Source organism: Schistocerca americana, chromosome 1, assembly GCF_021461395.2.
Source record: "Schistocerca americana isolate TAMUIC-IGC-003095 chromosome 1, iqSchAmer2.1, whole genome shotgun sequence".
NCBI classification, from domain to species: Eukaryota; Metazoa; Arthropoda; class Insecta; order Orthoptera; family Acrididae; genus Schistocerca; species Schistocerca americana.
The window spans coordinates 637,202,542-637,225,950 of record NC_060119.1 but is presented as its reverse complement, the minus strand read 5'-3'; the positions used below and the strand labels follow the sequence as shown (position 1 = coordinate 637,225,950).

General features: G+C 39.5%; 1 protein-coding gene across 1 annotated transcript in view; it reads right to left on the bottom strand.

Annotated features, from left to right (window-relative positions):
* Positions 1-4,456: 4,456 nt before the first annotated feature.
* The window catches only part of LOC124607514 (MMS19 nucleotide excision repair protein homolog), a 231,856-nt gene continuing 212,903 nt past the window's right edge, over positions 4,457-23,409 (bottom strand). Inside the window, exons 16-19 of the mRNA XM_047139908.1 lie at positions 22,064-22,223; positions 12,670-12,837; positions 12,510-12,590; positions 4,457-4,792 (exon numbers count right to left, since the gene is read on the bottom strand). Coding sequence (XP_046995864.1) covers positions 4,673-4,792; positions 12,510-12,590; positions 12,670-12,837; positions 22,064-22,223 — 529 coding nt within the window. The 3' untranslated portion in view covers positions 4,457-4,672. The remainder of the gene's footprint in view (positions 4,793-12,509; positions 12,591-12,669; positions 12,838-22,063; positions 22,224-23,409) is intronic.

The following is a 23,409-nucleotide window of genomic DNA, read 5'->3' as shown; positions in this document are numbered from 1 at the left end:
AACAATGATGACTTGTGTGTCCTCTTTTTTCCTAAGTCACACCGAAATCTCCGTTGATAGGCAAAACTGCGTGCCATGCTATGAGATAACAGTGTTCAGTATAATCATACAGAATCCAGTGAATATGAACAGACTACAGATTCAAGGTTTTTTCCTTTCTGTCTAGAACATACATCTGAAAAAAAAAAAAAAAAAAAAACCACACACACACCAATTTCCTTTTACGAAATAAGTTTTTCGTGGCCTTCAATTAGGCATACAAGCAGGATGCCACTCGAGAAGATCCTCTGGATGCTGTAGTTTCTGTCCACATACACATAAAGACAGTGTCTGTGTTACAAACATGAATGTGCAGACAAAGCTGTTCCAGATAAAAGATTGTTTCAGTTGGTATCTTTGCAGTGGGCAATGCTTTTTGCAAATCATATGTTGGCAAAAATGAATCACAATGTTCTCTTTTCGAACTCAATTTCAGTTTTAATGTGCATAAGCTTTCTACTTGATGAAATCATGTAGCCAAAGAGATTTCTTACATTCCTTAAATAATCCTCTCACTGCATGCTGCACAGTTATGAAACAAATGTAATTCCAATGAAATGCTGAAGTCTGTATTAAATACCCAGTAATACATGTACTGTGATGAATGGTTTACGCATCTCTTCACACTTCTTTTTACATCATCGTTACACTCAGCTACAGAAGTCACTGTACTTACATACACTCTTTTATGACTAACAATTTGCAAAGGATAGACTGCCACTCACCACATAGAGGTGGCATTGAGTCGCAGGCAGGCACAATGAACAGTTGCTAAAAATGTAAGCTTTTGAACAAAAAAAGGGCTTCTTCCAAAACAGAAAACACATTCACATGCACAGGGAGGGAGGAGGAGAGAGAGAGAGAGAGAGAGAGAGAGAGAGAGAGAGAGAGAGGGGGGGGGGAGGGGGGGGGGAGAGGGGGGGGGGGGGAGAGAGAGAGAGAGAGAGAGAGAGAGAGAGAGAGAGAGAGAGAGAGAGAGAGCACAAGCACACTCTTCGGGCAGTGGGGCCTGACTGCGCACAGACAGTGGCCGTGTGTGTGTGTGTGTGTGTGTGTGTATGTGTGTGTGTGTGTGTGTGTGTGTGTGTGTGTGTGTTTTTTCTACTTTGGAAGTAGGGCTTCTTTGTTTGAAAGCTTAAATGTTTAGCAATCTTTTCCATTGTGCCTACCTGAGACACAGATCCTCATGAATGTGGTGAGCAGCAGTCTATCTTTTTCATATTGTTGTCACTCCACCCTGGACTTTCCACTTATGACAGATGCCAACACGCTTACAGGAATTTTGTTTTGTGTGTCTGCATCACTTCACTTATATCAGAGAGAGATGAGCATGATAATTTCTCATTGCCAAGATCATCATTTACTCACTCATTTTCACATGATGTTGTAGGACTGTCTCCTCTTGCAGTGGAGTGTCTCTTTTACACAGGTCAAAAATTCCACAAAAACACTTTCATGCAGACATTCTTGTATTCACCACTTTCTAATTTCACGCTATACACAAAACAGTTCTTCCATTTGCTCACTTTTGTGTCCTCATCAAATGCACCATAACAGCACTTCTGATTTGGTTTGTTGCATGTATTTTACACATGCTGAAGCAACTTGCTTATGACAGGTAATATGCTTTTTTTTATTTTATAGCTTACACACTCATCATCAATATTTCATTTTTGTTTAATTATGCAAGTTAATGAAGACTTTCAGTCAAATTTTAATTTTTTCCTAACAATAACTACAGTATTTATCTTCATTTCAAATCACGTTATGGCTAACTTCATGATTAATGATGGGGTTACAGGTTTGTCATACTCAAGGCTACAATAATGTTGAAATAAAAAACTGTAATACACACATTACATTTCAGCATAACAGAATTGAAAATGATTAGTTGAAAATTCTCCCTATAGGCAAAAATAATGTTTATAATCCACACATCTTCAGCTATAGGATAACTCCATCCAGCACTGACATATTTAAATATATTGGCTTTGTGTAAGTGATGCAAGAGAGCATATGGAACACATCTCTCACTACAGATTTTAACAGTTGTTGACTGACAGCATGAGTTGTGCAAACTCTCCCATTCAGTCTCTCAACTGCCAAGTGGGATCATTAAAATATGGCAAGCACACCAGTATTTTGTGTTAATTGATTCTATGGGAACTGGAGCATCTCTTGAGGGAAAAATAACCACAGAGGACAATAAGTTATGCTATAGTCCATGCAGATACTCATGCAGTAATCTATTTGGGAAACATGAAAACTGTCTCACACTCATTCTTGGCAACACCTGTTTTTTGACAATCCATTCTTGTTTTGGGGGAAATAACAGTCAATGTTCATAACTTAATGATTTATGATAAATATGCACTACAGGGTATTAATGGAAGGTAGACAGGCTATGTACAAAAACATGTAGAGGAACATTGGCAGGTAGAAGTGAAGGTCTTAAGTCTACTGGATGATTTTATGCAGATTTAGATGTCAAATGGGTGCTGGTGTTGATGGTAAAAATTCACAATTGTCTTCAGGTTTCTAAGTCACATTCTTGTGGATAACACAATCATATGCTAACCCCTACAACATTTTTCATGGTGAATAATTCCACTTCAGTCGTACTTGACTATTCTTTATTTGGATAAAATTGTATGCATGACCCAGCTACAACATTAGTTGAATTTGAATTTCGGAGAGGAATTAAATCAGTTATAGTTTCTGTGGATCCTCCCTTTCTGATTACTTTGTACATATGCGACATGCCCGGTATTACATAAAACAAAATCCAGTATGCATATGATGTGGCATTAACATGTCAGAATAAAGATATCGAGCATTATGAGAGTACCCTCTCAATTGACCACACCATATTCAATTATTACTTTCGCAAATGGTGCCTAGCCAAACACAAGTAAAACAGAGAGTCAGAGCATTTCATCTCCATAATAAATTGGCAGAGATAACGATACACATGCGACTTGATGGGGCTGAAATTCACCATAACTACTTCCCCAAATATCTGTGAGTCGCCCTTGATCAGACACTGTCATATAAGCAGAACTGGATAAACCTGTAAAGATGTTTGGCTCAAGAGTAAACCTACTCAACAAAATAGAAGGAAACAACTGGGGTGTAATTATAGATATGCTAGAATACGCTGCAATTTTATTTGTGTACACAGCTGGAAAGTATTGTGCATCTGCATGGGAAAGCAGTGTACATACAATTAATATAAAGGTACTTACGAATAAGGTCATGGAGACCATTATCGACACTGTCCAATCCACTCCCATTCAGTTGTTTCCTAATCTATCCAAAACGGTTCATCCAGATCTCAGAAAAAAAAGCTGACAAATGCAGATTCTGAAGACTACAAAGTACCCTAACAACTGTGTTCTAAATAGCAGTTTCCAGAATCTACAAGCTATATGCCTGAAGCCATGCAAGCCACCTTCTGTCGATCTTCAGATCACAAATGTTTTTGATGTCACCAAAAAGAAGAAAAATTGTTGGAAAGAACACCTACCCCATAGCACCCACTTAATTCAAACCCAAGGATGCAGGATTTGAGCTTTCCTGTTGTGAATGGCTAAGAAACTACTGCATCCGAACAGGGGGCAGGGGATAGGGGATATGGTCGTATCCTGAGGAAATAGGGCCATTATGAAACAGTTGCATGTGATTGTGATGCAGAGGAACAGACAATAAAACATACTGAAGAGCTGTCCACTCATTGCTTTTAAAGGGAGGTCTCAACGACTAGTGTGAAGCGACACTGAATGCTGCGATCTGGTTGTCAAATTTAAACATTAAACTGTAAATACATTGTGTATGTATATGTTTACATTCTATAATGTCATATGATAATAAAACAATAATAAGGTACCCAATGTACAACACAGAGTATTTCTATCACATGAAATCACAGAAAAACCTTTAGACTCCTCTGTGTCTGTAATTACAACAAAAACTAAATTGTAGCAGTTGTTAATGAAATGTCCTCAGGTTATCAGCCGAGTGACACTGTCATCTATAAGCAACATTTCTGTGTGTTTTCTATTCACCATCATCATGTGAATATGACAAGCAGGAAACTCGCTGAAACATTGCTTCAAGATGATGCTGCCACTTCATAATTCCAGAAGATTTCATCAGTGGAATTCAATTCACTGTGAAAACTTCCATTTTCTAATCACTTTTGTTTAAAAAGTGACACCTGTTGTCTGAACTTTCCACTCCTGATAGAAGATTGGCAAAAATGCTCATATGAAGTAGCAAATAGAGAAGCTGCATTCCTGAGAAACAAAGTTTTCTGAAGCTGCATTCCTGAGAAACAAAGTTTACTGAAAATGGTAAAGTCTGCTGATTCCTGTCCATTTTTCTACAAAAGACTTAATAAATAAATATAGGCAAACAATTTGGAAAATATTTTTTACTATCATACAACACTGGCAATAAAATACCAATTTTACAGCAAATATGAGCAACAAATAATGGTCACTAAAAAAGAGACCAATACTAACAATTATTTCCAGCATAAAATAAAAAGATAACAAAAATCTGAGTTTTCCTCACATGTACAAAGTAAGTCCTTAAAAAGATTAAAATCACATTCTTGAAATGCACTCAGCAATCACGATTTACTTGGTTCACCTGGTGCTCCAACCAAGAACCACCTGGAGCGAGCTCTCACAGCCTGAGCTCTAACAAGTCTCTTCTTATCATCCAGACACTTACACAGTTCTCTCACAACCTGTAAAACATGAGATACATAATTCAAAACTCTTTTATATTTGGTGCACATTTTCTGCCTTAGGTGCATCAACTAACCATTAAAACTAAGAGAACAGCTATATTTGTAAATCAAAATGAATAGAAGCATGAAACAAGAATATGTTGCCACTTTTATAGTATGACACCTTTTTCTACCTAAACACACAAAAATGGCGTAAAAAAACCAAAACTAGCAGTAAAATGAAGAAAAAGGTGAAGTAAATAACAGTCTACGTGGAAAATGCCACATTCATTTAATAAATTTAATGCTGTAATACCTACTATGGAGAAGATGTATTAACAGAGGTGAGTTCTAGTAAAAAGTGTATCTGAATGTATAAGAGAAGAAAAGCAAATGAAGAAATCTGCAGTAGTGTTTTGATAGTTTTATGCTTCACATCAAAGACTAAAATGTTACTTTGTGACAGTGTCAAAGCAACAGCCACCAAGCGATAGACATGATAGACATTCAAATGTTATGTAGCTACAAAAATGCACTTAGTTGCTTGTCTCTTTCACCATGAAATAATGCAATGGAATGTTTTATTGTTGAAGATGTTGTTTGAAAATTATTGAGTTTGTACTCAGTTGGGCAAGTAAGCTCACACTGTTGACACCATTATCCCTAACTTCAATGTTAAAAGTAAAAACAAATCTGTACTTTGTTAATGGCAATTAGCATTGTAAGCATGGTGGATTAATATTTATTAGTTAGAACATGGGAAAAAAGCTGTATATAATATATAAGGTATGGAAACAATTTCACCTGAACTTCCTGTGTTACACATAGTTTAACGTAAGTGCTTCTATTTTAGTTTCGCTTTTGCAGAACAAAGTATGACTGAACTAGCAGGTTTTAACCGAATTAAATTGAAGACAGATAGTTGAAATCAAAGAAATTGATGTATTACAGACAATTTTTCATTTGTTCTCAAATTCAGCAGAATGACAATTGTAATTGCTGAGCTGCTATCATCAACTCCATCTAGAAACAATTAAAGTGTAGTGATCAATATGATAAAGAATTGAGCCAGGTGTGTGGTTTTTGGATTAACTATAACACATGCTGCATGAAGTGATACATAAAAACAATGTAAAACATTATGTATTTCAGAAGACAATGTTTAAAAAACCAACAGTAGCTCTAGCAGTTCAAAAGTAGAAAAAATTGGATAAAAAGTACTATTTAAAAAATTGCATTAGAAGTTCATGATTTGTACTTTTATTTTGAATTTCTTGAACTGTTGTTTAGCCTGGTGCCATTATTTAATTGAGAAGATGCATTTCAGTTGTTTAGTAAAGTCACCCCATTCTTTACTATTTAATCAAAAGGTTAGTTGCTACCCACCATATAGTGGAGGTGCTGAGTTGCAGAAAGGCACGACAAAAAGAGTGTCTGAAAGTTAGCTTTCGGCCAATGAGGTCTTTGTCAAAAGCAGACAACATACACACACTCATGCAAACGCAACTCACACACGTGACCACAGTCTCTGGCAATTAGAGCCAGACTGTGAGCAGCAGGTCATTACAAGAGAGGCAACCGGATGGGGGTAAGGAGGAGGCTAGGGCGAGGATGAGAAGGGATAGCAGGGTAGGGGTCAGGTACGCTAAAGTGCTGCTGGGAGCATGCAGGGACGAGGTGGAGAGTGGGGCAGCTAGTTGCAGTTGAGGGGTTAGATGGAGGGCAGAGGAGAGGGAGGGGGGATAGCGGAAAAGGAGAGAAGTAAAAACACTGGGTGTGTTGGTGTAATAGGGGGCTGTGTAGTGCTGTCACGGAAACAGGGAAGTGGCTACATGGGTCAGGACAATGACTAACGAAAGTTGATGCCAGGAGGTTAAGGGAACCCACCTAGCCCATTCCCTGTTCCCATCCAGCACTACAAAGTTCTCTATTCCACAAACGCATCCAGTCTTTTTACTTCTCTCCTTTTCCGCTACGCACCCTCTGTCTAACCTCCTGACTGCACCTAGCTGCCTCACTCTCCACCTCATCCCTGCATGCTCCCAGCAGCACATTACTGTCCCCGACCCCTACCGTGTTATCCCTCCCCATCCCCGCCCAAGCCTCCTCCTTACCACCACCCAATTACCTCTTCCATAATGTCCTGCTGCTTGCAATCTGGCTCTACCTGCCCGAGACTGTGGCCATGTGTGTGTGTGTGTGTGTGTGTGTGTGTGTGTGTGTGTGTGTGTGTGTGTTATCTACTTCTGACAAAGACCTTATTGGCCGAAAGCTAACTTTCAGTCAGTCTTTTTGTTGTGCCTTTCTGCGACTGAGCGTCTCGGCTATATGGTGAGACGCAACTATCGTTTTCATTATATTGTTACATTTCATCCAGGATTTTCCATTGTTTCATTCTTTACAATTTCTTCACAAAAATATTGGCTCAAATATCTCTGACATGCATAGACTTGCCCACCTATGACTGTCAATTCTTTAAGGTAAACATGCTCTAATCATGATTTCTGACATTGGAAGCTAATTATAAGAATAATGAGGTAGGATTTTCTCAATGGCAAACAGCCCTGTTGAACTTCTCAAATACTGTGGCTATGTAAATTAAGTGTATGTACATTACAGTATTTAAAATGCCTCGTACTGATGTACACAGACAGACTGATACATTGACTCTTGTTTAAAAACATTCACTTTTATTACTGTACCATGTTATAACAGAAGTTACACAGTTCATAACATGAAATTTCACACTGACTTCAACAACTGATGATGTTCAAAAATGGTTCAAATGGCTCTGAGCACTATGGGACTTAACATCTGAGGCCATCAGTCCCCTAGAACTACTTAAACCTAACTAACCTAAGGACATCACACACATCCATGCCCAAGGCAGGATTCGAACCTGCGATCATAGCGGTCGCGCAGTTCCAGACTGAAGCACATAGAACCACTCGGCCACTCCGACTGGCAACTGATGATGTAAAATGGATTTCATAACGCACGCAGCAAACAATCAATACCACAAAATCAGAAATTTCTAATAGTGTGCTCTTAGGTATTCTGCCAAGTCATCGTTTCCATTTTATGGACACTATTTTGAAGATAAATATAGTCATCTTCTTCAAGTACTGTGAGTTTTGTTATTGAGTGTACATGCTGCCGGGAATCTCATCAGACTGTTGTGTCTGCTGTGAAAGTCTGGCTGGAGTCTAGGCAGAGAGTACACATAACAGCAAAACTCACAGCACCTGTGGAAAATAATGGCTAGGGTGATTGTGCATAAAATGGAAACAACAACTAGGCAGAGAACACCTGGAAGTGCACTATTAATCAATCACATAGAGAAAACCTGAGAAAGCCTTGGTTTTGTGTGTGTGTGTGTGTGTGTGTGTGTGTGTGTGTGTGCTGTGTGTGTGTGCGTGTCGTGCATACAGGTGCTCAACGGCGAGGTTATCAGTTCCCTTACTCATATTAAAAGTAACGAATGTGGAGAAAACTAGTTAAGACAATGGGAAAGAATAAAAGATGCTATACAGGAGACTAAAACATAAGTAAAACGACAAAGGAGCGGCAAAAAAAAAAAAAAAAAAAAAAGTCACTGCCTGACCACTTGCGTACAATAAGGATGAAACAATTACCCCGTGAACATATGAGAACTATCTCCCTAAAATTTTGGTAAAAATGTTGGACACTTCACAAAACTTTAAAACTCTAAGCACATTCCATTTGATTATTACCTAGAATATGCTGCAGATACATTGGCAAATCAGCCATGGCCCGCTCGTTGGAAAATAAAACGCAGTCTAATAAAATGTGGCACACAGTGATCTGTATGCCACAAGTGCCACACACTCGAGTGTCTCTTGCTGGAGCAAAAGCCCGTGCATCACAGGGTTGTGGCCTATGCGAAGGCAAGTGAGGAGGACCTCGTCCTATTGACTTCGCTGGAATGAGGTACAACACAGCCTAGTTGTGTGCTTTACGGCACAGAGCTTATTATCAGTTACTTCGAGCCACTCATCCTCCTACAGATGAAAGACTATGGAGTTCAACAGTGCGGTCATAATACACAGAGGGATGGCACACTGAAATACCTGACGATCAAGGCAGGTCTCCTTGGCTGCTAGGTCAACCCTTTTGTTTTCTGCAATTCTCTGGTGCCCTGTTACCCAGGAGAGACACCACTTTCCCCAGCCAGTGTAGGTGGAGGATGCTGTCCCGGGTGAGAAAGCCTTGGTTCTACATGATCTGTACCTAGAGGTTATCCAGCTGATAGTAAAAATTAGTATGTTGGTACTCAAGTCTGAGGTTATCCACTGTTAACTCCACACACCACCTCAGAAGGTACCCCAGAAAAATCACACTGTGGAAGGATCAGACTCTGGAAAGTGGACCATCTTTAGCAACGGTCAGCTGACTAGTGTGCATAGAGAGGCATTTCTGCAGATGAATCTACATAGTGGATGTGGATTCAGTATTTGAACTGAACAGACCTGCCTACTATCAAGCTGGAAACCCAGGGGCGTTTTGTAGCAGAATACTATGCTGGACGGATTTCTCTACCTACATTTGATGTGTCATTATGGAAGTCACTTATGCAGACCCTCTAATGTTACCTCTCTGGCATTAGCACATATGCCTGCTACACTATTACGACTGTACTGAGTAGTCCACAGAAAAGTGTTTATGTTAACACCATGCAGACCGCCAGCGGGTTTCACTGAGGGTCACAAGGGCTATTGCATACAAGTGAACCCCACATATATATCACAATTTAAATATGTCTGCATGTGTCTGTATGTGTGGGTGGATATGTGCGTGTGTGCGAGTGTATACCTGTCCTTTTTTCCCCCTAAGGTAAGTCTTTCCGCTCCCGGGATTGGAATGACTCCTTACCCTCTCCCTTAAAACCCACTTCCTTTCGTCTTCCCCTCTCCTTCCCTCTTTCCAGATGAGGCAACAGTTTGTTGCGAAAGCTTGAATTTTGTGTGTATGTTTGTGTGTCTATCGACCCGCCAGCGCTTTCGTTCAGTAAGTCACCTCATCTTTGTTTTTATATATAATTTTTCCCACGTGGAATGTTTCCCTCTATTTTTATATATATATATATATATATATATATATATATATATATATATATATATATATATATATATATATATATATATATATATATATATATATATATATATATATAAAAACAAAGATGAGGTGACTTACCGAACAAAAGCGCTGGCAGGTCGATAGACACACAAACAAACACAAACACACACACAAAATTCAAGCTTTCGCAACAAACTGTTGCCTCATCAGGAAAGAGGGAAGGAGAGGGGAAGACGAAAGGAAGTGGGTTTTAAGGGAGAGGGTAAGGAGTCATTCCAATCCCGGGAGCGGAAAGACTTACCTTAGGGGGAAAAAAGGACAGGTATACACTCGCACACACGCACATATCCATCCACACATACAGACACAAGCAGACATATTTAAATATGTCTGCTTGTGTCTGTATGTGTGGATGGATATGTGCGTGTGTGCGAGTGTATACCTGTCCTTTTTTCCCCCTAAGGTAAGTCTTTCCGCTCCCGGGATTGGAATGACTCCTTACCCTCTCCCTTAAAACCCACTTCCTTTCGTCTTCCCCTCTCCTTCCCTCTTTCCTGATGAGGCAACAGTTTGTTGCGAAAGCTTGAATTTTGTGTGTGTGTTTGTGTTTGTTTGTGTGTCTATCGACCTGCCAGCGCTTTTGTTCGGTAAGTCACCTCATCTTTGTTTTTATATATAATTTTTCCCACGTGGAATGTTTCCTTCCATTATATATATATATATATATATATATATATATATATATATATATATATATATATATATATATATATATATATATAAAAAAAACAAAGATGAGGTGACTTACCGAACAAAAGCGCTGGCAGGTCGATAGACACACAAACAAACACAAACATACACACAAAATTCAAGCTTTCGCAACAAACTGTTGCCTCATCAGGAAAGAGGGAAGGAGAGGGGAAGACGAAAGGAAGTGGGTTTTAAGGGAGAGGATAAGGAGTCATTCCAATCCCGGGAGCGGAAAGACTTACCTTAGGGGGAAAAAGGACAGGTATACACTCGCATACACGCACATATCCATCCACACATACAGACACATACAGACACAAGCAGACATATGTCTGCTTGTGTCTGTATGTGTGGATGGATATGTGCGTGTGTGCGAGTGTATACCTGTCCTTTTTTCCCCCTAAGGTAAGTCTTTCCGCTCCCGGGATTGGAATGACTCCTTATCCTCTCCCTTAAAACCCACTTCCTTTCGTCTTCCCCTCTCCTTCCCTCTTTCCTGATGAGGCAACAGTTTGTTGCGAAAGCTTGAATTTTGTGTGTATGTTTGTGTTTGTTTGTGTGTCTATTGACCTGCCAGCGCTTTTGTTCGGTAAGTCACCTCATCTTTGTTTTTTATATATAATTTTTCCCACGTGGAATGTTTCCTTCCATTATATATATATATATATATATATATATATATATATATATATATATATATATATATACATATATATATATCTCTTTTTTCCTCCTAAGGTAAGTCTTTCCGCTCCCGGGATTGGAATGACTCCTTACCCTCTCCCTTAAAACCCACATCCTTTCGTCTTTCCCTCTCCTTCCCTCTTTCCTGATGAGGCAACAGTTTGTTGCGAAAGCTTGAATTTTGTGTGTATGTTTGTGTTTGTTTGTGTGTCTATCGACGTGCCAGCGCTTTCGTTTGGTAAGTCACATCATCTTTGTTTTTAGGTATACACACACACACATGATGCCTGTGCCCACACCAAGAATTCTGCATTTCTGCATCAAGAGGATTGAAGCAGATGAGAAATTTGCGTGAGCAGCAGAGAAGTGACCCAGTAACAGCATTTTCACAAACAGCTCTATGCACAATGGAACTATTGAGAAGAAGTACATCACTTTAAATAATGAATGTTGATCTAAAGCGTATTGACATTGAAGGTCTGCTGATTTTAGTACCAGTTAAAGGTCACCCAGGATACATGTATCTTCCAATCTCTTTAAATCTTTCTTTCCAATTTTTTTAATTATTCTATCAGCAATTATTAATCAGTTTCTATTCCATGATATTTTGTGCAAACCCCCCCCCCCCCCCCCCCCCCCCCCACTCACTCTGCCAATACTCAAATTACATTCATACTGACTAGCAACATGTCTAGTGGTTGTGGTATGGAACCATCAGGCAATTCGGGCATTCCCAGTAATTGTGTTATTCCTAAGAGAACATCCATACTCCCATACTGTGAAATATTGTCAGGCAACCAATCAAAATTAGTTTCTGATATTCCCACAGGAAATAACATGTGTCATAGGCAGGTTATCCCCTTGTGTGTTACCTTAGCCTTCTGTTACAGCAGTAACATAACATTTGGGTTCCACTGTAGCAATGAGACAGTAACTTTACAGCCTCATTAAATATGAGTAAATGTGTTGTAATGTCAATAACTTCCAAATAGTCATTACCAGTGGAAATTTGAGATTCAGGGAAAGGAAGCTAGAAGCAGATCTGACTGAGAATTTTTGAACAAATGTCAGAGTAAATAGTACAGAATGAATAAAGCTCAGGTGAAGGCAGCAATCAAAAATTAATTTCATGTAGTTTATAAGTCCTCATTGCCAAGTAAAATGTTACCATTGCTTAAACACGTCTGATGAAAATACTAACCTGATTTCTGTATGGCAATAGGGATTCCGTTGGGTAGAAGCAGAGGTGATAAAGACACTGCAACGCCATAATACGAACTCTCTGCTCAACAGAAAGCAACCATTTTAGATGCCATAAACAGAATAATTTAACAAACTAGTTAACTTAAAACTGTACTTACCATCGATTGTTCAAACTGACTTAACAGTAAGAATTTAGTAACAAATGTGTTCAAATAGTCAATAATATCCTTCTCTCTTTCTTCAAGCAAAGTACAAAGGGTTCCCAAGGCGGAGAGCAACAGTGTCAAATTCTGCTGACTGAGAGATTCCACAAGTAATGGAATTACCTGTAAAGTTGAAAGTAAATTTTTCATTCGATAAGTTAAGAAATGTCTTATCATAACCTAAATTCATAAGATGGATTTAAAATTATATTTAATATCTGCATTTTTGAAAAATATATATATATAAAATCTGTTCTATGAAATATGGCATGTATTTGTGCAGATCCTTGAAGAAGAAATATGAGAATGAATTTAGAGTGTTTTCTTAGAATTCACTAATAGTCACACAATCTGAAGTATCTAGTAGGCACAAACAGAGATAAAGCTTATCACAACTGTAAAGAATGATTCTGTCATTTTCTCTACTCTACTACATGTTACTCTAAGTAACATTTACACTTGCACAACAGGAAAAGGGATATTCTGTCATGAACTACCTAGAGGTACTACAATACCTATGTCATTGGCAATAATGAAAGAAAATTGTGTTTCCCACAAGAGAATGTATCAAAACAATCAGCCTACACAAAGTTAGGAAAGCAAATTTGCAGTCATTACTGAAAAATATACTACATTATAACATATTATTATCCAACAAGATGAAGTGGTAACCCAGCCATAGCAGGAAGTAAACTGGACACATGACAACATACAGTAATGTATAAATTCAAAATAACTTGTGTTATTACCTCAATGTGAGCAAGGAAAGAGATCATAAAAAATGATTGCAGAAAATACCTTTGTGTGAAGCCATGATGACTTGCTGTTAATGTCTTTAATTTTATTGACAATGAGAATGAGAAAGGGTGACAGTGCCAATGGAGAAGGCAATGAAAGGTGTAAGCAAATGTTGACAAGCAACAGTTAAGATAGTCAGCGGTGTGCAAATTACACAAAGAGGGACACAATGCCGAGTGGAACATGACTGAGGTACCTGCCCAAAGCAAAATAAATAAAATGAAGACAGTAAATATTTCATTGATAGTACAGATAAATGTGTTACTTTACATCGTCAACATAAGGAAAGGAGAGACTGCGCTACTCACTGTTAAGTTGACAGTCAAGCACAATGAAAAGGCTGTTGTCATTTACACACAAGCAAGCACGCCTCATTCAAACTTGATGAACAAAAGCAGCAATCTGGTGACCAAGGGGAGGGCTTGGGGATGGAGGGATAGCGAAGTACCAGTTGGGGGGGGGGGGGGGCGGAAGAGGTCAGAGGTCTCTCTAGTGGAGCCTACAGGGACTGGATGGAGGCATGAAGATTGTCAGTCCCAGTGTCAGGAAGTTGTGGGGGGGCGAAGGAGCACGGAAGGGAAAAGATTGGTGGGTGCATTGAAAGAGGGTGGAAACTGTTGGGTGAAGGATGTGGAGACAACAGGTTACTGTAGGCTGAGGCCAGGACAATTTTGGACATGGAGAACATGTTGTAAGGATCACTCCCATCTGTGCAGTTCAGAAAATCTGGTGGTGGAGGGGAGGATCCAGAAGGCCCAGGTTATGAAGCAGCCATTGAAATCAAGCATACCGTGTTCAGCTGCTTGTTGTGCCATAGGATGGTCTACTTTGCTCTTAGCCACAGTTTGGCAGTGGTTGTTCATCCTGGCGGACAGCTGGTCATACCAATACAAAAACCTGTGCAATGATTGCAGCACAGCTGGTGTTTGACATGGCTGGTTACACAAGTCGCCCTGTTTATGATGGAATAAGATAAGCCTTTGTCAGGGCTTTGATTACCTATCATCATGTCCTGAGATGAGGATCGTCATAATTAAGATCCTTCCCACCCCTCCTAAAGTGGTGTTCCATCTCCCACCTAACCTTAAAACATCCTATGCCACTCCCAATCCCAATCCCTTGCCACAGGCATCATGTCCTTGTGGAAGATCCAGGTGCAAGACCTGCCCAAAGCACCCACCCAGCACTTCCTATTCCGATTATCCTACCCCGTCTGAGGATGAGCCACCTATGAAACCAACCATGTCCTACACCAGCTGAGCTGCAATAATTACACAGCTTTTTATATTGGTATGACTACCAATGAGATGTCCACCAGGACGAATGGCCACCACCAAACTGTGACTAACAGTAAAGTAGACAAACCTGTGGTACATCATGCAACTGAACACAATAGGCTTGATTTCAAAGGCTGGATCTTCCCTTTCACAACCTTTTCTGGAATGTGCAGGTGGGAGTTATCCTTACAATACATTCTCCACTTCTGAAATTATCGCTGTCTCAACCTATAGTTCCCACATACTGCACTCAACAGTTTCCACCTCTTCTGTTCTATCACCTCCTCCTATTCACATCCCCTCAACCTCACTGAGGGCCATCCTCTGGCAATGCACTCACCAGTCTTTCCCCTTCCCTGATCCTCTCCTTTTCTATTCCCCCATCCCCCTCCCTGTCCCACAGCCTCCTGACGCTGTGATTAGTAGTGTTGAAGCCTCCATCTAGTTCCTGCACACTCCACCAGACATCACTCTTCTTTTTCACCCACCTGATCCTGCTCTCTCTTCCCCTTCCCTCCAGATTGCTGATTTCATTCAACATAACAGCTGCAGTCTGATCTGAGCTGCAGAGATGGTGGTCTTGTGTGCAAGGTATACTTGCTCGTGTGAATGCATGTGTAAGTGTTTTCTTTTCTGAAGAAGGCTTTGGCTGAAAGCTAAATCATAATAGTTTTTTCATTGCGTCTGCCTGAAACTCAATGTTCCATCTTTATGGTGGGTGGCAGTCTATACTTTTCCTTATGTTTTTGATATTTCAAGCAGGAGTTTCCATTGTGTGTGTTACAGGATAGAAATTTCTGCAATATTATTAACATTACAAGGAAATATCATCTTTGCAAAAACTTCACAGCTTTTGTCACACATAACTTAAGACTTCCAGGTCCCAGGGGGGAAAAAAAAAGGAAAAAAAAAAAAAACTGTTCGATCTGTGGGATAAGATTTTAAAAGGTGCCAGAATGAACATATTATTATGTCTGGATGACACAACACATTTGCAAAAAGAGCAAACTACACTAGACTTTTTATGAAAAATAACACATTAGAATTAAAACAATTGGTGGTTTACTTAGACATATGTGGATTCATACGTATTACACCTGAACAGGTGTTACTGCTTTGTTCTGTGACTTCTATAAAAAACAAGAACTCCAAAGTGATGGAAAGAATGAACTGTACAACATTGTCCTCAGGATGATCATAACAGTCATAAATATAAAATACATAATAATGTATTTTTATTATACATAAAACAAAAAAATTGTACAATCATCACATTCCCAGAAGAAAAATATGTACCATAGTAGCTGTCTCGTTATATGTATAAGTAAGTTAAAATCATCTAATAAAGTCAACTGAAATATAACGTAGAGAGGGGAACTCTATGATTATCCCCCACCCCCCCCTCCCCCACCCCCACCCCACCACTCCCACTCTCTTCCTTCCAAGGAGTTTAATAGGAAGGAATACAATAGTCCTCAGCACAATATCAGTAGTAAACCTTACTGACAATTTCTTTAAAGTTGTCAATAAACCTTCTAATGTTACTTTAAGTTTGGTCTTTCAATATATTGTGTGGCTGTCTCTGAGAGTGTCTGTATATTTCAAATTCCTTTAATACATTCATGCACCTACACTTTCCAATTTCAAATTTCAAATTCCTTTAATACATTCATGAACCTACACTTCCCAAATTATGAAGGATGGTACTGACATCCTTTATACTACTAACAACATAATCCTTGTTGCAGAGGTGCAAATTGAAAGAAGACAAGTTATTTTCACTCAAATTAACATGTTCCCTATATCTTATGTTACATCTCTGTCCTATGTGGCCAGCATAAAAACATTCACACACTGTTCTCACTGGCCAACACAACATGATTCACAACAACTGCATTTGTGTGTAAATTTTTCCCATGTGCCATTTGGGAGTGGAACGGTTGAGAAATATAGTTGAATTCTTTTATCTTGGCGGCTCGCGCATGCCCACCCAGACGCGAGAGATTGCTGCGTTACCAGTTGCACACGACGCACGCGCCATAGTGTAGTATAGTTCGCAAGCTTACGTTTAGGGGGGAGCGCGCAGTTTATGAGGTAAAGCCACCACGGCCACATTAACCTTTTCGCTGCTACAGAGACGTGCTCCCCGCATTCCGCGCTGTGCGCGATTTTGTCACTGCACTGCTCGCCTGTGCTGACACATGGTGTTTCCGACTGTTTTGACACACTCATCATTCGATTCCACATAAACTATTTGGCCCAAAAATTAGATTTTTACACATCTTCTTGACTGATACCTTCCCCCCACTTCCTTTGACTGATTGAAGTGCTTTAAAATAAAGCCAAACGCGCCCGGTGTAAATAAAACTTTTATTACAGTTGCGAAAGACGGAATATTTCTCAATATTACATACGACACCTATGTGGTACTTAAATTAAATGAGATATTGTTATACAGTAAATTTTATATGAAATTTAGGTACCTTGTCCACATTTCATTCCCAACATTGTGGCAACTAAAATCGACCATACGGAAAGTATACGCTATGGACTTTTACCTCTGCAAACTCTTCAAAATTTCGTGCAATGGCTTACTACATTTAATGCTGCACAATAACTGGGTTGAACATCGAAACAAAATTAAGTCATTTATGGGGGGAAGGTATCAGTCAAGAAGATGTGTAAAAATCTAATTTTTGGGCCAAATAGTTTTTGTGAAATCGAATGATAAGTGTGTCAAAGCAGTGGGAACACCATGTGTCTGCACAGGCGAGCAGTGCAGTGATGACAAAATCGCACACAGCGCGGAATGCGGGGAGCACGTGACTGCAGCAGCGAAAGGGTTAATGAAGAGACAAAGCACTAGAAATTTCAAAAAAATGCATTCAAACGAATAAAATTCATGAAGTAAGACACTTTGATAATGTTTTTAAATGAAGAAAATTTTTAGCATCGCACAAGGTTTGAACGCTTTACCTTTCGCTTACAAACCCAATGCCTTAACCGTTACGCTAGTGCAGCTCATCCTACAATGTTTCTCCATAAGGGCTCTAACATGTCACGCAAAATTCTGACAAACATTGTTGGTATGCCTATGAATTACTCGCACTTCGTCGAAGTACAATAGAAAATAAACAATTACCGTTGTTCTTTATTATGAAAAAGCGGTTCGTGAAATTGATACAAACACCTTTCCTTGCTGTCGCCTGAATTAAGAGTCTTATTGCTTGTTTGGTTTAATTAATTAATAGAAAATGAAGCAATTGGTATAAAGAATAGTTTTTCCAAACTTTCAAAAAACAAAGTCTGCTATCAAGACATTGCTTTTGTTCTATTACTTTGTTTATGACTGAACGTTTCTAAAACTGAAGACACTCGTCCGTGCTCTGCTCTGCAGTCGAGATCTGGCAACGTCGTTCTCTGTTCATTGGCTGACTGTATTTTTTGACGTCAGATGCGCAGAACGAACCTAAACTCGGCCGCCAACATAAATGACGCGCACTTTAGTCTGAAAGTAGTTCTACGAACCCAAAATTGCAGAGTAGCCATGTAGATGTAGATCTGATCCCATTCAGAGTCTAAAAAAACTGTGTATATAAATTAATGATATGAATATAATAGAGGGAAAATGTATATAAAAAACAAAGATGCTGTGACTTACCAAACGGGAAAGTGCTGGTAGATAGACACAATAAAAAACACACAAATACACACACAAATTTCAGACTTTCGCAACCCTATGTTGCTTCATCAGGAAGGGGGAAGGAGAGGGAAAGACGAAAGAATGTGGGTTTTAAGAGAGAGGGTAAGGAGTCATTCCAATCCTGGAAGCGGAAAGACTTACCTTAGGGGGAAAAAAAGGACAGGTATACACTGGCACACGCACACATATCCATCTGCACACATACAGACACAGGCAGACATATGTAAATGCAAAGAGGTTGTCAGAGATGTCAGTCGAGGCAGAAATTTGTGTGCGTGTTTGTGTGTTTTTTATTGTGTCTATCTACCAGCACTTTCCCGTCTGGTAAGTCACAGCATCTCTGTTTTTTATATATATGTATATAAATTTGTAGAGTTGTTAGAGGAAATAAACAGGAACTATTTCATCATTTGACACAGGTATCACAGATGCACCATTTACCTGCTATGGGTCCTTGAAGGGTTTGATGCTCGACTTCCCTTAGGCCAATGTTCACAATTGTTTTAATTGCTACATGTTGACATTAAACTCTGATTTGCAACAAAATTACATATCACTGCTAGGAAGGGTAAGTTATCATCACTGCTAGGAAGGATAAGTTATCATCACTGCTAGTAGTGTCCACACTCATGGATAAACAATTACATTATTATTGTTATGTAATGTTTACATGAAAGTTCCTCTTGATGTTCGCATTACCCTGATGACTGATTATGCTCTAACCAAGTTGGCTGATAGGCATCTCATTTATGGAGAGGGATGATGCAACAGCTGAGCAGCAAGGTATCTGTATGATGAATCATTTCCAAGGAGAAGGTTACACAGTCATTTCACATTTCAGTGAGTTGATGATCCTCTTCCTGAAACAATATCCCTAAGAAGAAACTGAATGGAAACAGATAGAGCTCAAATTCCGCAAACTGTTCAGTTTCAGGAAACTGTGGTGCAGCAAACTGAGGACAACCTCAGCACACAGTCCATAGCTATGGAACTGAATTTCTCCAATGTCAATGTTTGTAAAGTCTTTCAAGAGATGTGTATGTACCTATCCATTCACATATCAGTAGGTATGAGACCTATCAGGTGATGACTTTCCCCAGTTCTTGGAATTCTGCAAGTGGTACCAATACCCAGCTGTAAACATTCCTGACTTCCAAATAGGTGTTTTGCTTACTAATGAGGCTGCCTTCACAAGGGTAGGAATATTTAACAGCCACAATAGCCATGCCTAGGAGTTGGAAAATCCTATGGCAACTCGTGTGTTCCAACATCAATGGAGATTTACCATAAACATGTGGGCTGGTATTGTTCAAACTTTCTAATTGGGCTGTATCATCTGCCTAACATGCTCAGTGGAGGAAATTACCATATATTTCTCCATGAAGCACTACAAGAAATAATACAGAATGTTCCACTAGCAGTCAGGCAACCACTACGGTTCCAGCACGACAGGGCTCCATCACATTTAGCTCTTGATGTCAGAGAATATTTAAATAATGTTTTCCCTAATTACCGTACTTGGAGGGATGTGGCAATACTGTAACTACCACATTCTCCTTACCTCTCTCCTATGGATTTCTTTTCATGAGGGGAGATGAAGCATTTGATGTACGAGACACTGATAAGACACTTCTAAAGGTCAGCCATTATTTGTGAAACACCTGGTTGTTTTGAATGTGTTAAACAACCTTAGCACACAGATGCCAGTTACACATTAATACAAATAAACATATCCAGTATCATCTCTAAAGCTATAAAATTTTGTACACATTGGTACAACTCATAGGGATAGTACTCAGACACATTATGTATATTATGCAAAAGACATGAATTCATCTTACTGTGATTATGTAAAGTACTATAAACCTTAGTCATGCAGAAGGCATATGCTATTTTGTCTGACACACCATTCATGTAGGGGATTATGGCGTACTTCTTTCTGATTTTACAGGGCAAAATTTCTTCCAAAGTGATTTCTCTCTTACTCCTTAAGGATAACAAATGAGGTGTCTTACTATACATTTTACAAAGAAATTATTATTCCATCCTGGACTTTCCATTGTTTTATTTCAGATAATAATATAAGGAAGAACTCGAGATATTAAATAATTTAGCATGCGACAATTGATGTGACCCCGTCAGGTGCTTCGCCAGAGTGTACATTGGGGGCACCAACATACCCTCTGGCAAAACGCACCTGGCTGGCATACTGAGCCCTTATGTCAGTAAGTTTACACACCACATACGGATCTTGGGAGATTTCATAGGTCAGCTGAAGAAGCTGAGGCTGCAGAAGTCTGATTCATGGCGAGGTTTGATGTTGTCTCACTGTTCACCCGAGTTCTCTTAGAAGACTCCATAGAATTAATCATCGAGGTGTTTTGCTCAGAGCTGACACAGCTTTTCAGACATGTCCTAATACCAACTTACTTTGTTTTCAATGGACAGTTTTAAGAGCAGACTAATGTTGTAGCAATGGGCAACCCTCTCTTGCCAGTTGTAGCAAATATGTTTATGGAGCATTTCGAAGAGAGAGCACTGGAAACTGCAAACTAAAGTGTGTCTGTTTTTTCCATTATGTCAATGATATGTTTGTCATTTGGCCACACGGTCCCGAAAAAGTATGGGAGTTCTTAGAAACATCAAATTTACAGTGGAAACAGAAAAAAGGTGGCAAACTTCTGTCCCTTGATGTTCTAGTTGGGCGCAGGCCTGATGGCTCACTGGCCCACAGCGTTTACCGCATGCAAACTCATACAGATTTATATCCTACACATCTCTGGCTGCCCACCATCCCTCGCATAAGAATAGCTTGCTGAACGCGTTTATACACAGGACGTACACTATTTCAGATGAACAAAGTCTGAAGGCAGAGCCGCAACACCTGAAGTCTGTCTTCTGTGAAAATGGGTACACCAGCCAACAGATTCGGACAGTCCTACAAAGCAGGAACCCCAAGAGTGCCATGGAAGACGAAAACCCTGAAGTAGAAGAAAATAAGAAGACCACTTTCATACTGTTTACTGGCAATGTTTCATCCAAAATTGGCAGACTACTTTGAAAATACCAAATAATGCTAGTGTTCAGCCCTCCAGCCAAAATATGAGCCTTGTTCAGAGTGATCTGCTTCCATTTATGATTGTGAGATGAAACCACAATTTTCAATATACTTAACATTTTGCTTGGTTAGGTAATGGTACCAACAGGTTTCACACACACACACACACACACACACACACACACACACACACACACACACCAGACATCATTCCAGTGTCTTCAAAACTCCATATGTCTCTCTATTACACAATCTGGCTTGGAAATCTTAAGAATACTTCTGGAGTACCCTGATTATTCACAGCATGGGAAAAATATTGGTTCTTCCAGAGTGCATAGCGGGAAAGCCACAGTTTACTGTGCTTTAAAAACTCAGTCATCAGAGATAGAGATAGATAGATAGAGAGGTAGAGGTAGAAGTGTAGAGAGAGGTAGAGGTAGAGAGAGAGAGAGAGAGAGAGAGAGAGAGAGAGAGAGAGAGAGAGAGAGAGAGGTTTTCTGATTTAAAAATTACCTTTGGTAAGTCAGCCAGTAATGCTTGACGCGGTACTTCTTGTAAGATGTGCATTAGTGACAATAAATGGTTACATTTGGAAGTTACAGTGACTGCATTGTGATGGCTTTCAAAAAGTTTCACCTGTGCTACTACAAACACGTGCTGCCTAAACAACAACCTGTAAATAAAGAAACACATTTATCACAATTAAGGAAATAATGTACACAGGTCATGTGAGAAATGTTAAGATCATTTTTAAATAACAGCTTTGATGGAATTACTGTATGTCTTTAGTGTAATTTAAGCCCAACTGCTTAATTTTTTTCAAGGGAGGGAGTGAGGGAGGGACTGGATCATTTAGGACTACTGGGCCACTCCGTCCTCTACTGAGGGAGGCTGATTGGGTGTCTCCAGGTGGGAGGCCCTGGTGTTGAACCCTGGTGCTACATTTCATTCTGTCCGCAGCCTGTACCGCTATTGAGGGAGAGCATTTGTGATAAATTTATATCATTTTCAATTTATTAAAAGAGTACTTATTTGCAGTTGTTAAGTGAACATTTATGTAAAATATGTTCCTATAAACAACAGCTCATAATTTTTTCATTCTTAAGTGTAATGTTGTCAGTGACCTAAGTAGTGTCGGTGGGAAAGGGAATGGATTGGCGTATGTAGCATCTTGCAACTGTCTATCATTGACAGCGTATTGCAAAGCAGTTCAACGCTGTGTAGTCAATTGACAGTGTGTTAAAGAATGGTCAGAAGAATACTGTACTTCTCTCGCCACTAATTATGTTACTGATAGACTGCTCAAATCTCTTCCATTAAGGAACTGCAGGCAATTGTAGAGGTGCTTCACTGAGTGGAGCCACTTACAAGACACCCACAGTTTGTGTATATTTGGCAAGGTGGATGTGAATATGTCTGATGGAAAGGGACCGATCATATTCAAGCCTAAAATTATAATCTGCTGTAATGCATTGTTTGAAGTATGTTGCATTATCTGAACCCATGAACACGTAAGGGACCTACTTCTATTGCAGACAGAGTCAGTTTAAGCACCTGGGCCTCTTCAGATGTTGAGAGCGCTGAGGCCAGTATAATGTATTTGATACACCTCAAGCTGTGGAAAGTATTCCAGCTACTGATAGCAGACACAATGAAATTGACACGGTCGAATACATATTAACAGCATGTTACACTTGGAGCAGACTCTACAGCGTTGTTACAACCCCCCTACCCCTCTTTGAGCTCTGGGGTTGTAATATGTCAGAATGACCAAGAGGTATTGTTTTGGGAAGGGGGGTGGCTCACGCTGAAGCTTGCAGAGAAACACCAACAAGTGAGTCATTAACTTTATTGCATTG